This window comes from Salmo salar, chromosome 15 (genome assembly GCF_965601325.2).
Source record: "Salmo salar chromosome 15, fSalSal1, whole genome shotgun sequence".
Lineage (NCBI taxonomy): Eukaryota > Metazoa > Chordata > Actinopteri > Salmoniformes > Salmonidae > Salmo > Salmo salar.
The window spans coordinates 49,421,121-49,442,295 of NC_138305.1; the positions used below are offsets into that span (position 1 = coordinate 49,421,121).

Below are 21,175 nucleotides of genomic sequence, written 5' to 3' on the forward strand. Positions count from 1 at the left end.
TCAATTTCCGCCTTAATGACGTGCCCAAAGTAAACTGCCTGTTGCTCAGGCCCTGAAGCCAGGATATCCATATAATTGGTACCATTGAAAAGAGAACACTTTGAAGTTTGTAGAAATGTTTAAAAAATGTAGGAGAATATAACACAATAGATATGGTAGGAGAAAATCCAAAGAAAAACCAACCCAAATTTTTGTTTTGAGAGAGAGACTATCCTCTTAGAATGGCAAGTATAAAGACCCTCGCTTGAAAAACAAGAAAAAGCTGTTAATAGTGCTGTTCGCCCATCTTGACGCCGTAGCCAGTATACACTTCCTCAAAATCGTCAGAATTAATAAGGGAACTCAAGAAATCTGTCATTTATTTTTTTACGTTTTTGCCGAGGTGGTCGCGGTTGCAGCATTTTAAATCTAACTAAGATATTTGGTGCACTATTTCTCCAGTGAGAAAATGTGCATGAAAACAAGTCGTCTATCGTTGAATGACAACAAACACTTCATTGAAGAATCCCTACTCTTGACCAACCACCGACGAAGGGGCGTAGACTTCTGCTTTACGAACTTCGGGTTGCCTAGAGGAGAAATGTTGTGTGCGCGAACAGCCGGAAAAAAACACCTTACCGAAGACTAAAAAAAACACAAATGTCATCATATATGCACAAACCGTTTTGGATGGGAAGCATGCGGATGCCTTTAGTCCACTCATCTTTTTAAGAATTCACATGTAAAGCATGTAACTAACTGTCTATGACTTTATGCTAAACAGAGGAAGAGTGAGGTAGTGTAGAAAACAACCAAAATATTTCAAGATTTAAAGTAGTAGCCTACAATAAGGAATAACTCCAGGTAAAAATACACTTTATATAGTCCTTAGCCTTTAACCTGACTTTGGTGCAGGTCATGTTTTTCTTCGCATTATTGTCTCTGGTAAACACACACTGTATATGAAATGAAAATGTTTATTTGTTCGCATGACCAGGATACTGCTGGTGTAAACTGTACAGTGAAATGCTTACTTCCTCAACAGCGCAGTATCAATATAAAAAATGTAAATGGTGTCGATATAAAAAAAAAAAATGGGGAAAGTGTCAATGCCAGTAGAGCGACAGAAGCCTGTGACATGTGACCGACAAATCATGTCCATCCCCGCCATTATCTCAGCCAATCATGGCTAGCCAGGAAGGACCCTGTCTTTCTCCCTATATAGAGCAGTGCTTTCTCCTTGGCTAAACTAGGTTATTATAATTTAACATTCATATTTACGGATCCCATACAAGTTTGTAATTAAGGGACATGACAGTTCACAAGTTCAAGAATGCATTTCTGCAACAACACCCCTGGATTCAATGCAATGCTTAGTCTAATCGTCTCTGCTAACTGAAATGTTGATTTGTTTCTAAATCAGACCATGATCAAACTACCAGCCTAAGACTTGGGGGGGAGAAGTATGCGAAGTAGGAACTAGCATAGTAGGGGTCATTTTTATACAGCCGTGGTAAGAAGAAACATTTAGTTGTAGGGTTATTGCTGTCGGAAGGGCTAGTGACCTAGCTGTGCATGCTTCACTCTGTTTCGCATTGCTGTGTGAAATCCTAACCTGGCGCAAATAGACTTACGGTCCTTTGACCGTGTGTGTGTGTGTGTGTGTAACCTCTCTCGGCAGGTCCGGTGTAGGCGTGACGGGTGCCAAGCAGACCATGTTCTACGCCGAGGTGTCGGACGAGAACTGTGTGGGTGAGGGCGGCGGCGAGCCGCAGGAGGGCGAGCTGATTGAGGTGGTCAAGGTGCCCCTCCACGAGGCCATGACCTTTGCCTATGATGAGAGCATCCCCAAGACCATGGGCGTCATCTTCAGTTTCATCTGGTTCCACAACAACATGTCGCCCAAGTACAAGATCTCCACCAACGTTTAACCCACCCAACACCTGTCCCCGTCCCTGCCCCCTTCCGCCTGAGGTGGAAGTTGCAGTTAACCACAGATCTGGGATCAATGACCCTAACCCCTAGGCCTAGTCTATACAATTAGGGGGATGGAGAAAAAAATCTGACCCTTTGTCAGTGGTTAGGGACAACTTCAATCTACTCCCAATCCCTTCGCCTTTGCCCATATCCATATAAGTTGGCCCCATGGCGACCGTCTTTTCTCGTTACTAACTGTTATTTTTCAGAGGTTTGTCTCATTATTTTTTTTTTTTACGTGGTCTTTACTACTTTTCCTCTAAAACTTGCCATATGCTGGTGGCCAGCAGCACTTTTTGTTGTTAGTTTTCACTGTAAATGTATTACCTTTTCCTCACAGAGAGGTCCAGGGTGCAATCTCACGAAGATGGCTACATGATGGCGCTCTCGTTCGGAGCTGCTCGTCTACCGTTGATTGGATCATGTTCCAGGAATGCAAAAATGTTGTTGCTTAGTCAGCGCCAGGGCTTATTACATACGACGGCCGTTGCTGAGTCTGTTCGATTACTGCAGCTGGTCCAGGCACGCCTTGCTTACTTTCTCCACGATCTACTCAGCCTCGAAGCCAGTGTTTCCCAGTCTTGGAGCGGTGCCGATTTTCTTTCTCCCAGCCCAGCACTAACATACCTGATTCCACTAATTATTATGGCTTGATGGTCAGGTGAGTTATTGCTGGGCTAAAACACAAATCTGCTCACCTTTTGGATCCACCAGGACCAGGATTGGGAAACACTTATCTAAGCAATACTTGATAGCTGGTAGTTTGATCATGGTCTGATTTTAAAACAAATCAACATTTCAGTTAGCAGAGGCGATTAGATAAGTTGTAAGCATTGCATTGAATCCAGGGGTGTCACTACAGTAGTGTGTGCTCCTATGAGGTCACATTAAATTGTACGTTCGATAGAGGCTTCTTTTAACTACCACGGGAATATGACCTACCTCTACACTGGGGAGATGTATTACAGTAACTAATGTTGCACTATACCAGCTCCACAATACTCAGTATCACAATACTCGAAAGTATTGTAATATCATACTATGATACTTTTGAGTATCATGATACTGAGCATTTTGATAACACTAGTAACCACTATCATTAATTGTGAAATTGTGAGAACCCTCTGGTGGACAATTGCTCTCACAATTATACGTGCGTGTTAGCAGGAAGGCTTCACCGATATTGGCCGAGATCAAGAGTGTTATGTATATCTCAGACAGGGTTTTTGAGCAGGGTCAATGGGAGTTTTGTTTTAGGAAACTGAAAACCTAGCTTGTAACATGTAGAAGGAAGTTTAGCATGCTACTTGACCCAGCTTCCTGGAACAGCACCCTGAGCCCTTAGCGCAGTGTTTTGTGATGCCCCTTGTTGTTTTGAACCTGATGGCAGGGGCGGAAGAGTTTTGTTGATACCAGCACTGTCTGTGAGGCTTGAAGTAAAATGGTTGCGCTTTTTAACCTGTGAATCTGAGAGACATGGCCCAACAGTTAGACAGACCCTTCTTTTCCCTATGCCTGTTTTGGCCAGACCTCTTCAAAACACCCCCATTTCCACAGAAATCAACAACAGCAGCTATCCAAGTCTATGGTGGTTTGAAACTAGGGGTGCATAACAGGTTTTTCAGATATCCCGGTTGGAGGATTCCCTCCTTGATGATTCCCTTCAGTTTTACTGGAAATCCTCCAACCGGGACTTCTGAAAAACCTAAGAACTTTGGGAATGGTTCTGGGATTTGCAACCCTATTTGGGACAGATAGAGCTTAAGACAACAATCAATCTCAAAAGCACTTGCTTAACATCTCAGGTCCAAACGGTTTCCCCCCCTTGACGAGGTAACATTCAGGGATCACCATTCTGCACCGTCTTAGCCATAGACTTTTTAAACATTGTGTATGGTGATGATGTAGTAACATTTCTATATAGTTTGTGAATATTATGACCTGTTAAAGTCCTAAATGGTGAATTGACACATCTTCTCATGAAAAACCTTTATTTTGGCAACATATTAGTGTGTGGATTCATGGCCCCTTCCACAATAAGTTGTTAAAAACCGATGAAGCGGTGGTAATATAAGAATCAAAACCAAATAGTTAGCAATTATAATTCAATTTGAGAACGATTGAAAATAAACTATTGGCTTGAAAATGAGTATCTTGGCTTCCTAACCGAAGGCTTAACAGCAAGGTCTAGTAGTTGTTGGTAGAATAAGGAAACCACAAGTTCTTAATACATAGTCGTTCACTTGTTTTGGACTTGTACAGCTAGCTACCTAGTTTAACTTTGATCACATTGGGTTAAGCTTGATATCTGAATTGGCCTGTAATTGCATTCTGGGTGTCATCATTCCATAGCCACGTAGGTCTTAACGTAGCAGTTGATGTAACATCAAAATATTATACATGAACTTTGTTTACATTTGTGAAAGACTGGGTAGGTTTCCCAGAGTTGTAAAATAGGCCAGTTGGGCAATTCCATGGTGACGGGTAACTCAGATTTTTCACTTTCAAATGTACACTTAACAAAAACCATTCATTTCCATGTTTAACACAACTCTATGCACGAGGACTACTTTAAACAATTTCCACTGAACATTTTACAAAAACACATTTACAGGAAGAACTGTGCAGATACAAATTTTGGTAACAGAGTAAAACTGAGGGAGATTTTACTGTAATTCTGTTACCAAACTTTAATCTGCACAGTTTTTCCTTTTTTTTAATGTACTCTGTAAATTGTTCAAAGCAGTCTTGTGCATAGAGTTGTATGGTTTGTTAAACTTTTATCAATAGTTTTTGTTTGGCATACATTGTAAAGTGAAAAATCGGAGACTCCGTGTAATTCAGTCACCATGGAATTGCCGTTTTCTGATGTCTTCTCAGACAGAGAACCAGTTTACCACCAGAAAATGTATTTTTTTGCCCAGCCAGCTGGTTTGATTTTCCAACTGCTACAAGCCACAGTTTATCTTTCAAATGAACAATTAATCTGTAAGGCTCTTACTGCACTGTTACATCAACCATACATTTCCTGACAGATTTGAGATGCAACTAATACACTCTAGTCCACTGCTATGTTCGCCGTGTGAGTAGCACAGCCGTTATTCGGACTCAATATTTAGTCACTATAACTCAACCTTGATCCATGTCGGTCAGAGAATTCTGGGTGTAGGAAAAGTTGTGGGGAAGTCAGAGTAAAGTCCAGGTATATCAACTTGAAACGAGTGACCTCTCTAATGTTGTGTGGATAGATGGAGGATATCAGTAATGATGATGCTGTTAGATAGCAAGTTAAACTGTTAAATAGTTTTAACCAGGGGTGTTTGCCTTACCATAACATTGTAACGGGGGGGGGGGGGGGGGGGGGCGGGACTTGATCAATGTCCTATTGACCTCAAAAGGACTGGACTGCGGTCTTCCATAGCCAAGGTGGGCCCTTTCCCCTGAGCATGTAGTTTTCCCAAATTATTCTTCCTCCCTCTATTTGGAATCATTTGTCAATCAAGTATCAGGATTGCATGGTTTTTGCTGGAATGGCTAGACTTTCTTTTACAGAGAAAAAAAGATGACATGATATACTCATGCTAGTTAGCTAGATAGTTTTACAGTGTATACAAATAGCAGAACAGACACATTTTTCTTTACTCTTTCGCTCTTGAAGGCTTTAACATGTATGAGTTTTGTTCTTCCTTTGCGCCGCTGATTGAATCATGGTAAGTATTTATAAAGTGAAATTGGGTTAGGCTTCGAAGGCTAAAAGTGTTATCAGGGAACTATTGTAACTTAGTTGTCTTAACCATTACAGTTTCTCGCGTAAAGATGGAGTCCACTGTAGGGGAAACAATGTCTGCCACTGTCCGCTCCATGGACGTTGTTATTGTTTTGTTGCCTAAGTGGAGGTGAGGAGCGTTGCCCCAAGGTGGTTTAAAAAAAAAATGCAGTACATATTCTGATGTTCTATCGTGCGTGCAATGATGTCCGGAGGGGAAAAACAGTGTTCGTTGTTTGCAGTGACTTCTTGTTGTTGTAATTTCAAAAACGGATGTGACTGTTTAACCATTAAGGAGTCCAGCTTTAAATCTATTACCCCAGACTTGAACACACTGTCCCCTCTGCCTTTGTTCCTATGAGACAATCTTTTATTTGATGTCTGCCTTCATTCAAATCCAGATGAGTTAGATTTTGGTAGATTCATTGACCATGCATTGTCCCTGCTAAGACAAAATCCTAACTGAGAACTCCACCAAAAGTTGTTGTTGGCGCTTACCTCCTACCTTTTGGATGGTCTTGATTTGTACAGCTGTAACTCATATGTGTTTAAGGACTGATACTCTGTATAAGTTTTCATAGCAGGACATTGGTGCCTTATGTCATAAGGTATCAAACCCTTTCACTGGCCCAATCTGTAATTTTAACAGCCTAGTCACTTTTTGTTTGGAAAAGTGAGGGATGGGGCTTCGAAGTAACCCCTCTGAAATTCATAGACTGACCTACAGATGCAAGGAGCGACAGTCAGTGAGAGCAACATGATCATTATAGGAAATATTTTGTAGCTATGCATTGTTTTTGACAAAGATGATACATCATAGAGTAATACAATTGTAGATTTGGGGTTATGATGGAGTAAGACAGTTGTACCACATTGGGTACATAACATTAATCGAAGTGACCATTGAAAGACAGAACATACAGATTGCGCCTTTAACTGAAACCTATAAGCCATCAACAGCTCTTTGGTGAAGAGTCCAAATTCCTTAAAAACATTGCCAGCACTTGTTCTTAACTGACTTGCCTAGTTAAATAAATAAAGGTAAAATAAATAAATGGTCTCTCAATCATGTCAATGCTGGATACTACCATAACACCATTCGACGATTATACCTCCATTACCGTGTGGCAAGTAGGCATGACACACTGCATCATTGTAGCGCATACAGCATCGATGACCTATGTGAAGAAAAAAAATCTGCATTTCGCGCGTGCTGGCATGCCCGTAAGGCACTAACATATCAAACGTTCCATGAATATCGGAAGTGTCAATTTCGGTGGAGTTCTCTTTGGGATAGAATGCATCTTATATCTCCCTTTCAATACATACTTGTTTGATACCACTTTTTTGTGTACTCTGTCTTGATATTGCAACTGCAAAAAAAAATTTTTCAACAGTACCTTTCTGAGAGCATGGAATATTGTTTTGTGATAGATGAGAGCAAGACAAAAAATACATCTATTTTTCTTTTTATTTGACAATTCAAATGCTTGATGAGTATTTTCAGTATACATTACAAGCAACGAGGTTGCTTATGTTCTCAAGAAAGGGGGTTTAAATTGTAATTTGTATTTAAAGCCCCTGATTTATTTTAGTTTATGCATTTATTGTCGGTTATACTGCAAAGCAATTTGTTCAATTGTGATTTTTTTTGTGTCTTACACGGAATTAGTGTTTTCTTTGAATTTATTCTCTGAGAAATTATATCGACAAAGTTAAGTGTCAATGTTTCTTATCAGAGTTTTTCTGCTTTATTTGGAGTGAATTCATTGTGGTCCGTGTTGTTTGAGTAATATTTCATGTTTTATATGTTTAACTTGATTTCGTAATTGTTCTTTTTAAAATATTTCACAATTTAAAAAAAACCTACTTATGGCACTTGGTGCAAATATATATATTTAAATATTATATTTTGCATGTGCACTAACTGTTTCATTGAACTGCATTAAGTGTAAATAAAAGAGGGTTGATGCCTAAATCATGTATTTTTTTTCAATTGTCCTTTAATTTCTCTGGCTAACTGTATGAGACCTTCAAGAGAACTCTTTCCACAACTCTTTACAAAAGTAGCATGCACTGTAAAAAAAATCCCACACAACACCCTTCCACCCACACCTATCCTTCCACCGCGTATTACTAAACAGAGAAGTCAGCAAAAGTGAATGACTATGGTATAACATCAGTGTATGTTGTAACTAGAGTATGGTAGAGGATGACATGAGTATGGTTATAACATGAGTATGGTAGAAGTATCTCCGGTATAAAAAAAGTTCAACCACGAGGATCAAGGCAGTGCTATATTAATTGTGGTGGAATGTTCAATTGAATGGAATATTGTAGACGTAAGGGTGCGTTGGTTGTCCTTGTTTTTTTAATTTAATGATCAATAACCAGAGCACCTTAAATCTATATTTTGCCAATTTACTATTGTACCCTGTAGCACTTCACATCCTTCTTTTTGATACACACAAAAAGGTGTTTGAGTTTTTTGCCCCGTTTCCACACCCAAGGAGAGAGAAGAGATAGAAGGTCCTACTGGACCTTCTAAGTGCTCTGATCAGGGGAATTTTCATTCTCTCACTCCTTGGCTCTTGAATGCTCACATAGATTCATACAATACTGAATTGCACGCTGTGTCTTAATTCAAACAGAGGGCTAGCCGATTCCTCCTTTTGTTGCGCTCGTGTGTGTGTGGGGGGAGGGGGAGGTGTAGTAAAGAGCTCTTGGTCGCTCACATGTCCAATGCTAAATATTTGACACCAGTGAAGTGTAATTGCCATGGCAATATTTGTGTTGGTATTTTCTTTTGAAGGTGGAATAGTAATCATTAGACAGTCATGCATACCCTTTTGAGTAGAGTGGACTCGATTAGGGTGGGGGGGGGGGTAGTACAAGTGAACGCATCAGCTAACCAAGTGCAACCTCTCTGCCCTCACGGCAACTGCACGTCACAAGTCTTAACAACAGCAGTTGGGTGAGAGGTAGAGATTAGTTATGGTGTAGTAAGTGTTGGGCAGTCCTTTCCGGTTTGACAATTACATTGAACTTTATTCCAGTTCTAGATGGGGGAAACTAGTGATTTTGATGTTGCTGTATGTATACAGAGAGAATTCTGCTGCAGCTCCCCATAATGACCACTTTTTAGTCAGGGTTTGGATTATCGAAGTGTAGCTACATTTTCCTTTGTCTTAAATCAGTGGTCTGTCTTAGTCAAGTCACTGGATTCTGAATGTCTTAAAAGTGCAATCTAATCTTTTTATTTTTTGGCATTTCAATTACTAAGGGGTTATCCCAATCTCTTCTTCCTGAAGTGTGCACTCGTTCACTACTCCACAAATGTGAACGCATTCATTGCATTGGTATAGGCACAGGCTAGAGGGAGTTTCCATATTTCCTTTGACATCCATAAAGGGAAGTGAATAAGTGCAGGGAGACAATATATTATTGTGACGCAACCAAGTGTTCGTCATAGAGAAGGGCTGAATGCATGTCTTATAGCATCTCAAAATGCCCCTATCTTGTTGGACAATAACATATTAGTGTCTGCCATTTAAACAGACCTATTTATCCCCGGTGACTTGCCGACGTGAATAAGCATTTTGTATGGGTGGCATGACATTGCAAGCGCAACCAACTGAGCCACACACATGACCACACAATGTAGAAGGTACGGTGACTGCCTAGTGAAAGTCTTTACATTTTGCTGCCTTAAAATTAAATCTAAAAAGGGATTAGATTTTTTCTCCTGCAGATCTCTTGGCACAACTTGGTTTCTTGGCATAACTTACTTGAGCGGATGGTCAGGGGGCCGGAACATAATTACAAATAATTTGTAGACTGCAAATGGGGGTAAGTTGAGCCGCCTTGGGATAAGTGGGGGATGGTGTCATTGTAAGTCACTCTGGATAAGAGCGTCTGCTAAAGGACTTAAATGTAATGTAAATGTGTCCTGTGACAGTGGGTGATGGTGCTGGTAAGTAAAAGTTGAATTCATGGAATGAGGGTGTGGTATATTGTATATCTTAGATGTATGCCTACATTCAGATATACAGGAGATCTCTTCTGTTCAATATCACTCACCCTTCCATTTCATGACCAGTTGTCTGGGACAGGGAGGGATGTTGTTTTGATGTGCCAACATCGAAACAAGTGTTCTGCATTTGAGGCCAATAAGTCCATAAAACTGGTCCACAAGCTCAAACTCCATGTCATCAGATAAGACCTTATGATCCTCTGCTACTCCATCATAGCCTCTTAGACCAGGTACTTTTCCTTTTTGTCAATGTACATCTTCAGTGTCATTCAGTGTATTTGTTCATCCCTTGCTGCTTCTTAAATGGACTTCTTCCCTTCACTCACTTCCTTGGCTGCTCTCTCTCGAACCTCAAGGGGGGCTAGACCCCTGCTTATTTTATATTTGTATACACAGGGCATGATGTCTGCTCTGTAACAAAAATGCACTTTGAGTTCATATGCATGACACATTGCAAAGATACTATGCATAGTATGCATAAAACTGACTATCTAACAGGGGAGGCTGCTGAGGGAATGGCTCGTAAAAATGGCCTGAACGTAGCAAATGGAATGGCATCAAACACCTGGATACCATGTGTTTGATGTATTTGATACCGTTACAGTTATTCTGCTCCAGTCATTACCACAAGCCCGTTCTCCACAATTAAGGTGCCACCAACCTCCTGTGCTATCTAATCATAGTTTGTATGGGGTATGGTGGCCATTGGCTCAACATACCCCAAGGCAAACATTTTGACTATATTAGCCCACACAGCTACAAGGATGCACTTTCATGCTGATATGAAGCCCTCTTCCTAAATATTTGGTCACATGATTCATTTTGTGTATGGTTTCCTAGAAACAAGAGGCGGCTCAACTTACCCCACTCTCCCCTACTCCACAAACAAAGTCGAAGGCTCTGTTGAATCAATGGACAAATTTCAGACAGTCACACAAAGGAACGCCAAACCCTGTTCGCGCGCTGGCCACCATCCGAGCACGTCCCAGAGAGGGGAAAGTTTAAATGCAAGTCCCACTTTTTAGCCCCCGCTAATGAATTAATAATGACCCCCCCCCCCCAACCTCTTTCTCTCACCATGCACTTTGTGTTGCCGGTGTGGAAAGATAACTACATTGTGGTCCCGACACTTTCATGTTGAAATTGGACACCGGGCCCTAACAGGCCTCCTTACTGTGTTTGTCCCAGATAGGCCATCAGTGGTGGCGGTGGCCATAGCAGGCACGTTCCCTCCTCATTCTGGGTGAACTTCCAGGTGCAACCAAGCCAGCCTCTTTGAAGCGAAGCGCTGCTTTGTGTCCACCTCTGGAATTATGAGGCTGGGAGGACAAAAGGCATGGCAGGGAGGACAAAAGGCATGGCATGGGCGACAACCAATATGATTCCGGCGCACTACACTGTCCACCTGTATGCAAATGAGATCCCCGGCCAGTGAGGGGAGAAGCAACTGGAGAAGCCTGGTAAACTTAGTATGTTGGGGCCAACCCCAAGAGGAACCAGTTGGCTCATGGGTGAAGTTTCTTCTAGGATCAGCTTCCCCGCCCCTCCCCAAATCCTAAACTTAACCATTAGTGTGGGAAATGCAAAACCAATCCCTGATCAGTGTCTGGGGGAAAGTTCACCCTAAACCGGGCATCATCAACTCGATTCAGGGGGACAATTTTTTTGTGAGCGGATGGTCAGGGGGCTGGAACATAATTACAAATAATTTGTAGACTGTAAATTGACCTCAAGAAGCAAAAACATATTTGACAAAAACATAATTTCAAACCTTGCTTACATTTGTATATGATCACATACACCAGACAGTTAACACCCTGTTCACGAAAGTGGATCGCTCCTGCAGTTTCCATATTTCCTTTGACATCCATAAAGGGAAGCGAATAAGTATATATTATTGTGATGCAACCAAGTGTTTGTCATAGAGAAGGGCTGAATGCATGTCTTATAGCATCTCAAAATGCCCCTATCTGTGTGGACAATAACATATAAGCTTGTCTGTCGTTGAGACAGACCTATTTATCCAAGGTGACTTACAGACTTGAATGAGCATTTTTGTATGTACCAAAAAAGACAAAAGTACAAAATAAAATCACCAGTTGGGGAACCCAACCACTTATTGGAGTGAGATGAGGCAGTTTAGGATTCAGTTCTATTTCTGAATACATTGCAGGAAGTTAAAATATTACCCGTCTTTAAATCCTGATTCGGATATATTTTCATGTTCCATGTGGATTTAAAATAATATGGAATAACCCCCAGATTTTGTTGGATTGACACAATTCTTCACATTGGATGAAAATACCTGCTCCATGCTTTTACTATCTAGAAAATCCAACAATTTTTATTTTTTATTTTTTACCCCTTTTTTTCTCCCCAATTTCGTGGTATCCAATTGGTAGTAGTTAGTCTTGTCTCATCGCTGCAACTCCCGTACGGACTCGGGAGAGGCGAAGGTCGAGAGCCATGCGTCCTCCGAAACACAACTCAACCAAGCCGCTTCTTGACACAATGCCCATCCAACCCGGAAGCCAGCTGCACCAATGTGTCGGAGGAAACACCGTACACCTGGCGACCTGTCAGCGTGCACTGCGCCCAGCTCGCCACAGGAGTCGCTAGTACGCGATGAGACAAGGATATCCCTGCCGGCCAAACCCTCCCTAACCCGCACGACTCTGGGCCGCCCCATGGGCCTCCCTGTTGCGACCGGCTGCGACAGAGCCTGGGCTCGAACCCAGAATCTCAAGTGGCACAGCTAGCACTGCGATGCAGTGCCTTAGACCACTGCGCCACTCGGGAGGCCCAAATCCAACATATTCTTGCCTCTTAATTTTGGTGTGCCCCAAAAAGATTTGAGCAATAGTTGTATCAGGCACTAAAATTAGAGACTACCATGACTACCTGTATCCTAGAGCACAGATATTATCTTCTCCGCTGCCCAGGGTTCGAATAGTATTTGTTTACTTTCAAATGCTTTGAGCTTTGATTCAGCCTGCCTGGAGTGCCAGACGAGCAGGGTTGCACTCTTGACACTATTTCCCTGGTTCAATCACGCCAGCCAAGTTCAATCAAGCTCAGCTAATGTATTTTAAAGAAAACAAATACTATTTTACTACTGTCTGTCAGATACCGAACACAATATACCAGATGGATACCCACTTCTATTGCAAATGCTGATATGGTGTCGGACCAGAACCAGTTGCAAGCTACCAACCTATATCCCTCTTTAACTCTGACATCATGTTTGGTGACAAGGATTACCTGGCTTCTGATTTAGAATCTAGCAGAGCTTGGTTGACCTCGCGACCCCTATCTGGTACCCGGGGGTCTGCCATGCTTATCCCCTGCTGTGATGGCTCGTGGGCCCAAGTAAACCGTGCCTCACACGCTTCCTGTGTCCTAGTTAGGGTGATCACATTTAAAATACCCAAATGCTGGACAATGGGATGATTTTGCGGGACAGTGTAGCTTATATTTTTGGCAGAAGATCTCAACAACGATTGGAGAAGTGTTTAACATCACCAGTACCACATTGTTATGATATACTGTACATTGCCTTCAGAAAGTATTCACACCCCTTGACTTTTTACACATTTATTGTGTTATAGCCTGAATTTTAAGTGAATTAAATTGAGATTGTGTCACAGGCCTACACACAATACTCCATAATGTGAAATGTGATTTTTTTTTGTTATGCATTTTTACAAATGAATTAAAAATGAAAAGCTGAAATGTCTTGAGTCAATAAGTATTCAACCCCTTAATTATGGCAAGCGTAAATAAGTTAATAAGTAAAGATTTGCTTAACAAGTCACATAAGTTGCATGGACTCACTCACTCTGTGTGCAATAATAGCGTTTGATATTTGAATGACTACCACATCTCTGTACCCCACACATACAATTATCTGTAAGGTCCCTCAGTCAAGCAGTGAATTTCAAACACCGATTCAACAACAGAGACCAGAGAGCTTTTCGAATGCCTCGCAAAGAAGGTCACCTATTGGTAGATGGGTAAATAAAAAAGCAGACATTGAATATCCCTTTGAGCATGGTGAAGTTATTAATTACACTTTGGAGGGTGTATCACCCAGTCACTACAAAGATACAGGCGTCCTTCCTAACTCAGTTGCCAGAGCGGAAGGAAACCGCTTAGGGATTTCGCCATGAGGCCAATTTTTTATTTATTTTTTATTTTACCTTTATTTAACCAGGTAGGCCAGTTGAGAACAAGTTCTCATTTACAACTGCGACCTGGCCAAGATAAAGCAAAGCAGTGCGACAAAAAACAACAACACAGAGTTACACGTGGGATAAACAAAAGTACAGTCAATAACACAATAGAAAAATGTATATACAGTGTGTGCAATGGTGACTTTAAAACGGTTGCAGAGATTAATGAGAACATTGTAGTTACTCCACAATACTAACCTAAATGACAGAGTGAAAAGAAGGAAGCTTGTACAGAATGAAAAATATTCCAAAACATGCATCCTATTTGCAATAAGGCACTAAAGGAAAACTCCCAAAAATGTGGGAAAGAAATTAACTTTGTCCTGACTACAAAGCGTTATGTTTGAGGCAAATCCAACACATCACGGAGTACCAGTCTTCATATTTTCAAGCATGGTGGTGGCTGCATCATGTTATGGGTACGTTTGTCATCAGCAAGGACATGGGAGTTTTTTTTTATAAAAAGAAACGGAATAGAACGAAGCACCGGCACAATCTTAGAGGAAAACCTGCTTCAGTCTGCTTTCCAACAGACACTGCGAGCCAAATTCACATTTCAGCAGGACAATAACCTAAAACACAAAGCCAAATATACACTGGAGTTGCTTACCAAGATGACATTGAATGTTCTTCAGTGGCCTAGTTACAGTTTTGACTTAAATTGGCTAAGAAATCTATGGCAAAACCTGAAAATGGCTGCCTAGCAATGATCAACAACCAGCTTGACAGAGCTTAAAGATTTTTGGAAAGAATAATGTGCATATATTGTACAATCCAGGTGTGCAAATCTCTTAGACTTACCCAGAAAGACTCTCAGGCTGTAATTGCTGCCAAAGGTGATTCTAACAGGTATTGACTCAGGGGCGTGAATGCTTATGTAAATGAGAGACTTCTGCGTTTCATTTTCAATAAATGTGCAAATATTTCTAAAAACATGGTTTCACTTTGTCATTATGGAGTATTGTGTGCAGATGGGTGAGCAAATAATATATTTGATCAATTATGAATTCAGGCTGTAACACAACAAAATGTGAAATAAGTCAAGGGGTATAAATACTTTCTGAAGGCAATGTGTATCTTGTCATAAGCGCAACGTGATTGCAAAAGAGACAATTATCTTCAAATGATTGTGAAGTTTGAGTGAAATACGGGACAGATCAACTTAGTGGTGTTTTAATGTTGATGAAATGTGGGATGGTTTTGTTGGGGGGGACAGGACAAAGGCCCAAAATGCGTGACTGTCCCGCACAATCCGGGACATGTGATCACCCTAGTCCTATTATGGAGGAAGCGAGGGAAAGGAGGAGGGTGCATGGAAAAAAAGCATTCACTTATCATGGGATCCTGGGCCAAAGAGGTCTGTATGGTAATAAAGTATAGGACCTGCAAACTCGGATGCTTCAACACTTCCCGCTAGGAAAAAACTGGTTGAATCAACATTGTTTCCATTTCATTTCAACCCCCAAAAATCTTTGTAATGACATTGAAGCAACCTGCAAAACTGATTGGATTTGCAAAAAAGTAATCAATTTAATGGCATTTTGTGTTTTTTTCACCCAACTTTTAACCTTAATTCAATGAAACTGTGAAATGTTTTTTTTTTTTGATTTCACATTGAATTCATGTTAGTTGAAAACTCAACCAAATGTAAATCAAAATGAATGTTGAACTGACGTCTGTGCCCAGTGGGTTCCCTTTACCATGCATTGGTCATTGGTTATTGGTTTTTGTGAAGTCTTTATCTAGGCATTTTTATGCAAGGTGATTTGTTTCCACATAGTCCAACTGTAATGTATCAATTTCAAAAACACCCATTATTTCAGCTCTGTTCTTCTCCCTGCCTGCATGAACCATTTTTGAACTTCAGAGAGGATGTGAGGGTTCGCGACCGATTCAAAACAAAGTCAAGAGGAAGACCGGAGTAGTCGCCGCTTTTAGGTTAGGATAGGATATCCTACGTGAGCAAATGTTTTTTTTTCTGGTTTCAGGGAGGCAGCCAAAACATACCTAAGCAGTTTATTTCACTCTGTTCTCAGTCCTGGGGCTTTGGGCTCCAAGAGTTCATTTGCAGTACGTACAGTGGGGCAAAAAAGTATTTAGTCAGCCACCAATTGTGCAAGTTCTCCCACTTAAAAAGATGAGAGAGGCCTGTAAGTTTCATCATAGGTACACTTCAACTATGACAGACAAAATGAGAAGAAAAAAATCCAGAAAATCACATTGTAGGATTTTTAATGAATTTATTTGCAAATTATGGTGGAAAATAAGTATTTGGTCAATAACAAAAGTTTCTCAATACTTTGTTATATACACTTTGTTGGCAATGACACAGGTCAAACGTTTTCTGTAAGTCTTCACAAGGGTTTCACACACTGTTGCTGTTTTTTTGGCCCATTCCTCCATGCAGATCTCCTCTAGAGCAGTGATGTTTTGGGGCTGTCGCTGGGCAACACGGACTTTCAACTCCCTCCAAAGATCTTCTATGGGGTTGAGATCTGGAGACTGGCTAGGCCACTCCAGGATCTTGAAATGCTTCTTACGAAGCCACTCCTTCGTTGCCCGGGCGGTGTGTTTGGGATCATTGTCATGCTGAAAGACCCAGCCACGTTTCATCTTCAATGCCCTTGCTGTTGGAAGGAGGTTTTCACTCAAAATCTCATGATACATGGCCCCATTCATTCTTTCCTTTACACGGATCAGTCGTCCTGGGCCCTTTGCAGAAAAACAGCCCCAAAGCATGATGTTTCCACCCCCATGCTTCACAGTAGGTATGGTGTTCTTTGGATGCAACTCAGCATTCTTTGTCCTCCAAACACGACGAGTTGAGTTTTTACCAAAAAGTTATATTTTGGTTTCATCTGACCATATGACATTCTCCCAATCCTCTTCTGGATCATCCAAATGCTCTCTAGCAAACTTCAGACGGGCCTGGACATGTACTGGCTTAAGCAGGGGGACACGTCTGGCACTGCAGGATTAGAGTCCCTGGCGGCGTAGTGTGTTACTGATGGTAGGCTTTGTTACTTTGGTCCCAGCTCTCTGCAGGTCATTCACTAGGTCCCCCCGTGTGGTTCTGGGATTTTTGCTCACCGTTCTTGTGATCATTTTGACCCCACGAGGTGAGATCTTGCGTGGAGCCCCAGATCCAGGGAGATTATCAGTGGTCTTGTATGTCTTCCATTTCCTAATAATTTTTCCCACAGTTGATTTCTTCAAACCAAGCTGCTTACCTATTGCAGATTCAGTCTTCCCAGCCTGGTGCAGGTCTACAATTTTGTTTCTTGTGTCCTTTGACAGCTCTTTGGTCTTGGCCATAGTGGAGTTTGGAGTGTGACTGTTTGAGGTTGTGGACAGGTGTCTTTTATACTGATAACAAGTTCAAACAGGTGCCATTAATACAGGTAACGAGTGGAGGACAGAGGAGCCTCTTAAAGAAGAAGTTACAGGTCTGTGAGAGCCAGAAATCTTGCTTGTTTGTAGGTGACCAAATACTTATTTTCCACCATAATTTGCAAATAAATTCATTAAAAATCCTACAATGTGATTTTCTGGATTTTTTTCTTCTCATTTGTCTGTCATAGTTGACGTGTACCTATGATGAAAATTACAGGCCTCTCTCATCTTTTTAAGTGGGAGAACTTGCACAATTGGTGGCTGACTAAATACTTTTTTTCCCCACTGTATATTCTTGCCCTTTGGAAACCCTTTTCGGCCAAAAATGTGGACCTTAGCAGTGTTAGGTTGAGAGAAACTGGGACCAAAATTATACATAGGACACATATGTTATTAGGTACCAGCCCACATACAGTATGTCATGACCACATATAATGTTGGATTTTCATTGATAGTTTTCATAATTTTCATTCACTTACTCTTCAATGTAAAATATATTTTTCTCCCAAGCAATATTTGCCGGTATGTTCAGCCTATTATTTAATTCCATTATTTTACTTTTAGATTTGTGTGTATTGTTATGAATTGTTAGATACTACTGCACTGTTGGCGCTAGGAACACAAGTATTTCGCTACACCCGCAATAACATCTGCTAAATATGTGTATGTGACCAATAAAATTTGATTTGATTACTTGCCGAAAAATGTCTGTTGGTGGATCCGGTTGTGTGTTCCACATAATGGAAGAATCATGTACGTTCTATACATTACGTTTATATCTAGGGAAAAGGGAAAGGGGTATGACTGACCAGCAAACCCTTGTTGTATTAACTAATGAGTTAGTGTCAGGGTTATAAATTGGCTTGACATCCCTTTAGTCACTCCCTTCTATCCGTGACATCTTACTAGATGAGCCCAAAAGTCAACCAAATCCACCTGGACCAGAAAGCCTATTCTCTCTTAGGGTAGGATAATCTGACTGCTTTGCTCTATTCCGTTTCAGCCCCATGCTACGCGTAACAAACATTAACTCGTCTGCTATGTAGTGCTTTGGCAACCATATTTAAAAATGCCCAAGGGGTTCTTGGGTATGAGCATTGTAAAATAGCGTAAAATAGCTGAATATTTTTGTTCAACTCAGTGGCCTTGTGGTTAGTGTTCGGCCTGAAAATGGAAGGTTGGGAGTTCCAACCCCAGTTGAGTTATACCAAAGACTAAAAATGGAACCTGATGCCTCTGCTCAGCACTCAGAATTAAGGAGACGGATTGGGGGTAAGGCCCTGCCACAGACTTGCGTCCTGTCCAGGGGATGTACTTGTACAGAAACAGAATTGGAACGTAGGCCTTATCTGAAAAGTCTGGTAAATGGGATATAAAGAACCTTGCTTTCACCTATCCAGTCACATGTAGAACAGAAATCACTGTAAGGAAGGTAGGATGAATAATATCCAAAGTACTGGAACTGGCCTCAATCTTAGACCCCTTTAGAGCAAAGCATGGAACAGGCCCCATCCAGCAATAACCACTAGTCCCTGTCCCCTATATATGCACTTGGTGAAATCTGAAAGTAATTGAATGTATACATTGGCTTAAGAATATCAGTAGCACAACGTTGGTATTCCATTGGCATCATTTTTACAACTGCTACACTGCTAACTAGAGGTCGACCGATTATGATTTTTCATCACCGATAGCGATTATTGGAGGACCCCAAAAAAAACGATACCGATTGATCGGCCGATTTCTTTCTTTCTTTATTTGTAATAATGACAATTACAACAATACTGCATGAACACTTATTTTAACTTAATATAATACATAAATGCTATCAATTTAGCCTCAAATAAATAATGAAACATGTTCAATTTGGTTTAAATAAGTGTTGGAGAAGAAAGTAAAAGTGCAATATGTGCCATGTAAAAAAGCTAACGTTTAAGTTCCTTGCTCAGAACATGAGAACATATGAAAGCTGGTGGTTCCTTTTAACATGAGTCTTCAATATTCCCAGGTAAGAAGTTTTAGGTTGTAGTTATTATAGAAATTATAGGACTATTTCTCTCTATACGATTTGTATTTCATATACCTTTGACGATTGGATGTTCTTATAGGCACTTTAGTATTGCCAGTGTAACAGTATAGCTTCCGTCCCTCTCCTCGCTCCTACCTGGGCTTGAACCAGAAACACATCGACAACAGCCACCCTCGAAGCAGTGTTACTCATGTAGAGCAAGGGGAACAACCACTCCCAAGTCTCAGAGCGAGTGATGTTTGAAACGCTATTAGCGCGCACCCCGCTAACTAGCTAGCCATTTCACATCGGTTACACCAGCCTAATCTTGGGAGTTGATAGGCTTGAAGTCATAAACAGCGCAATGCTTGAAGAATTGCGAAGAGCTGCTGGCAAACGCACAAAGGTGCTGTTTGAATGAATGCTTACGAGCCCGCTGCTGCCTTCCATCGTGCAGTCAGACTGCTCTATCAAACATCAAATCATAGACTTAATTATAACATAATAACACACAGAAATACGAGCCTTTGGTCATTAATATGGTCGAATCCGGAAACGATCATTTCGAAAACGAAACGTTTATTATTTCAGTGAAATACGGAACTGTTCCGTATTTTATCTAACGGGTGGCATCCCTAAGTCTAAATATTCCTGTTACATTGCACAACCTTCAATGTTATGTCATAATTATGTACAATTCTGGCAAATTAATTACGGCCTTCGTTAGGAATAAATGGACTTCACACAGTTCGCAATGAGCCAGGCGGCCCAAACGGCTGTATATACCCTGACTGCTTGCATGGAACGCAAGAGAAGTGACACAACTTCCCTAGTTATAAGAAATTCATGTTAGCAGACAATATGAACTAAATATGCAGGTTTAAAAATATATATTTGTGTATTGATTTTAAAGAAAGGCATTGATGTTTATGGTTAGGTACATTGGTGCAACGACAGTGCTTTTTTCGCAAATGCGCTTGTTAAATCATCACCCGTTTGTCGAAGTAGGCTGTGATTCGATGAGAAATTAACAGGCACCGCATCGATTATATGCAACGCAGGACACGTTAGATAAACTAGTAATATCATCAACCATGTGTAGTTAACTAGTGATTATGTTAAGATTGATCGTTTTTTATAAGATAAGTTTAATGCTAGCTAGCAACTTACCTTGGCTTCTTGCTGCCCTCGCGTAACAGGTAGTCAGCTTGCCACGCAGGCTCCTCGTGGAGTGCAATGTAAGGCAGGTGGTTAGAGCGTTGGACTAGTAACCGGAAGGTTGCAAAAACGAATCCCTGAGGTGACAAGGTAAAAATCTGTTGTTCTGCCCCTGAACAAGGCAGTTAACCCCCGTTCCTAGGCCGTCATTGAAAATAAGAATGTGTTCTTAATATGACTTGCCTAGTTAAATAAAGGTGTAACAAACAAAAAAATAATGGAGAAAAAAAATCGGCAAATCGTTGTCCAAAAATACTGATTACCGATTGTTATAAAAACTTGAAAACGGCCCTAATTAATCGGCCATTCCGATTAATCGGTCGACCTCTACTGCTAACGCCTAAAGTCGTAAAAAAAATATATCTCCATTAATTTATGACCGGATCTCAGGAATAGGAATTTATATCCTGTGACCAGCTGAAAACTATCCAACCAGCTATGCAATTGCAGGCAATAACGTACACCTCTGCATCCCAACATGGCAATATGAGCGCATGATGATAATGCAAGGACATTACGGAAAGGCAATCCAGCACACTACAAGATTTGAGATGTAATTTATTTATAAT

General features: G+C 40.9%; 1 protein-coding gene across 1 annotated transcript in view; it reads left to right on the top strand.

Annotated features, from left to right (window-relative positions):
- Window positions 1-7,707, top strand: part of nudt14 (nudix (nucleoside diphosphate linked moiety X)-type motif 14) — a 90,223-nt gene extending 82,516 nt beyond the window's left edge. Inside the window, exon 5 of the mRNA XM_014145103.3 lies at window positions 1,661-7,707. Within this exon, the coding sequence (XP_014000578.1) occupies window positions 1,661-1,910 (250 nt within the window). The 3' untranslated portion in view covers window positions 1,911-7,707. The remainder of the gene's footprint in view (window positions 1-1,660) is intronic.
- The last annotated feature ends 13,468 nt before the right edge of the window (window positions 7,708-21,175 follow it).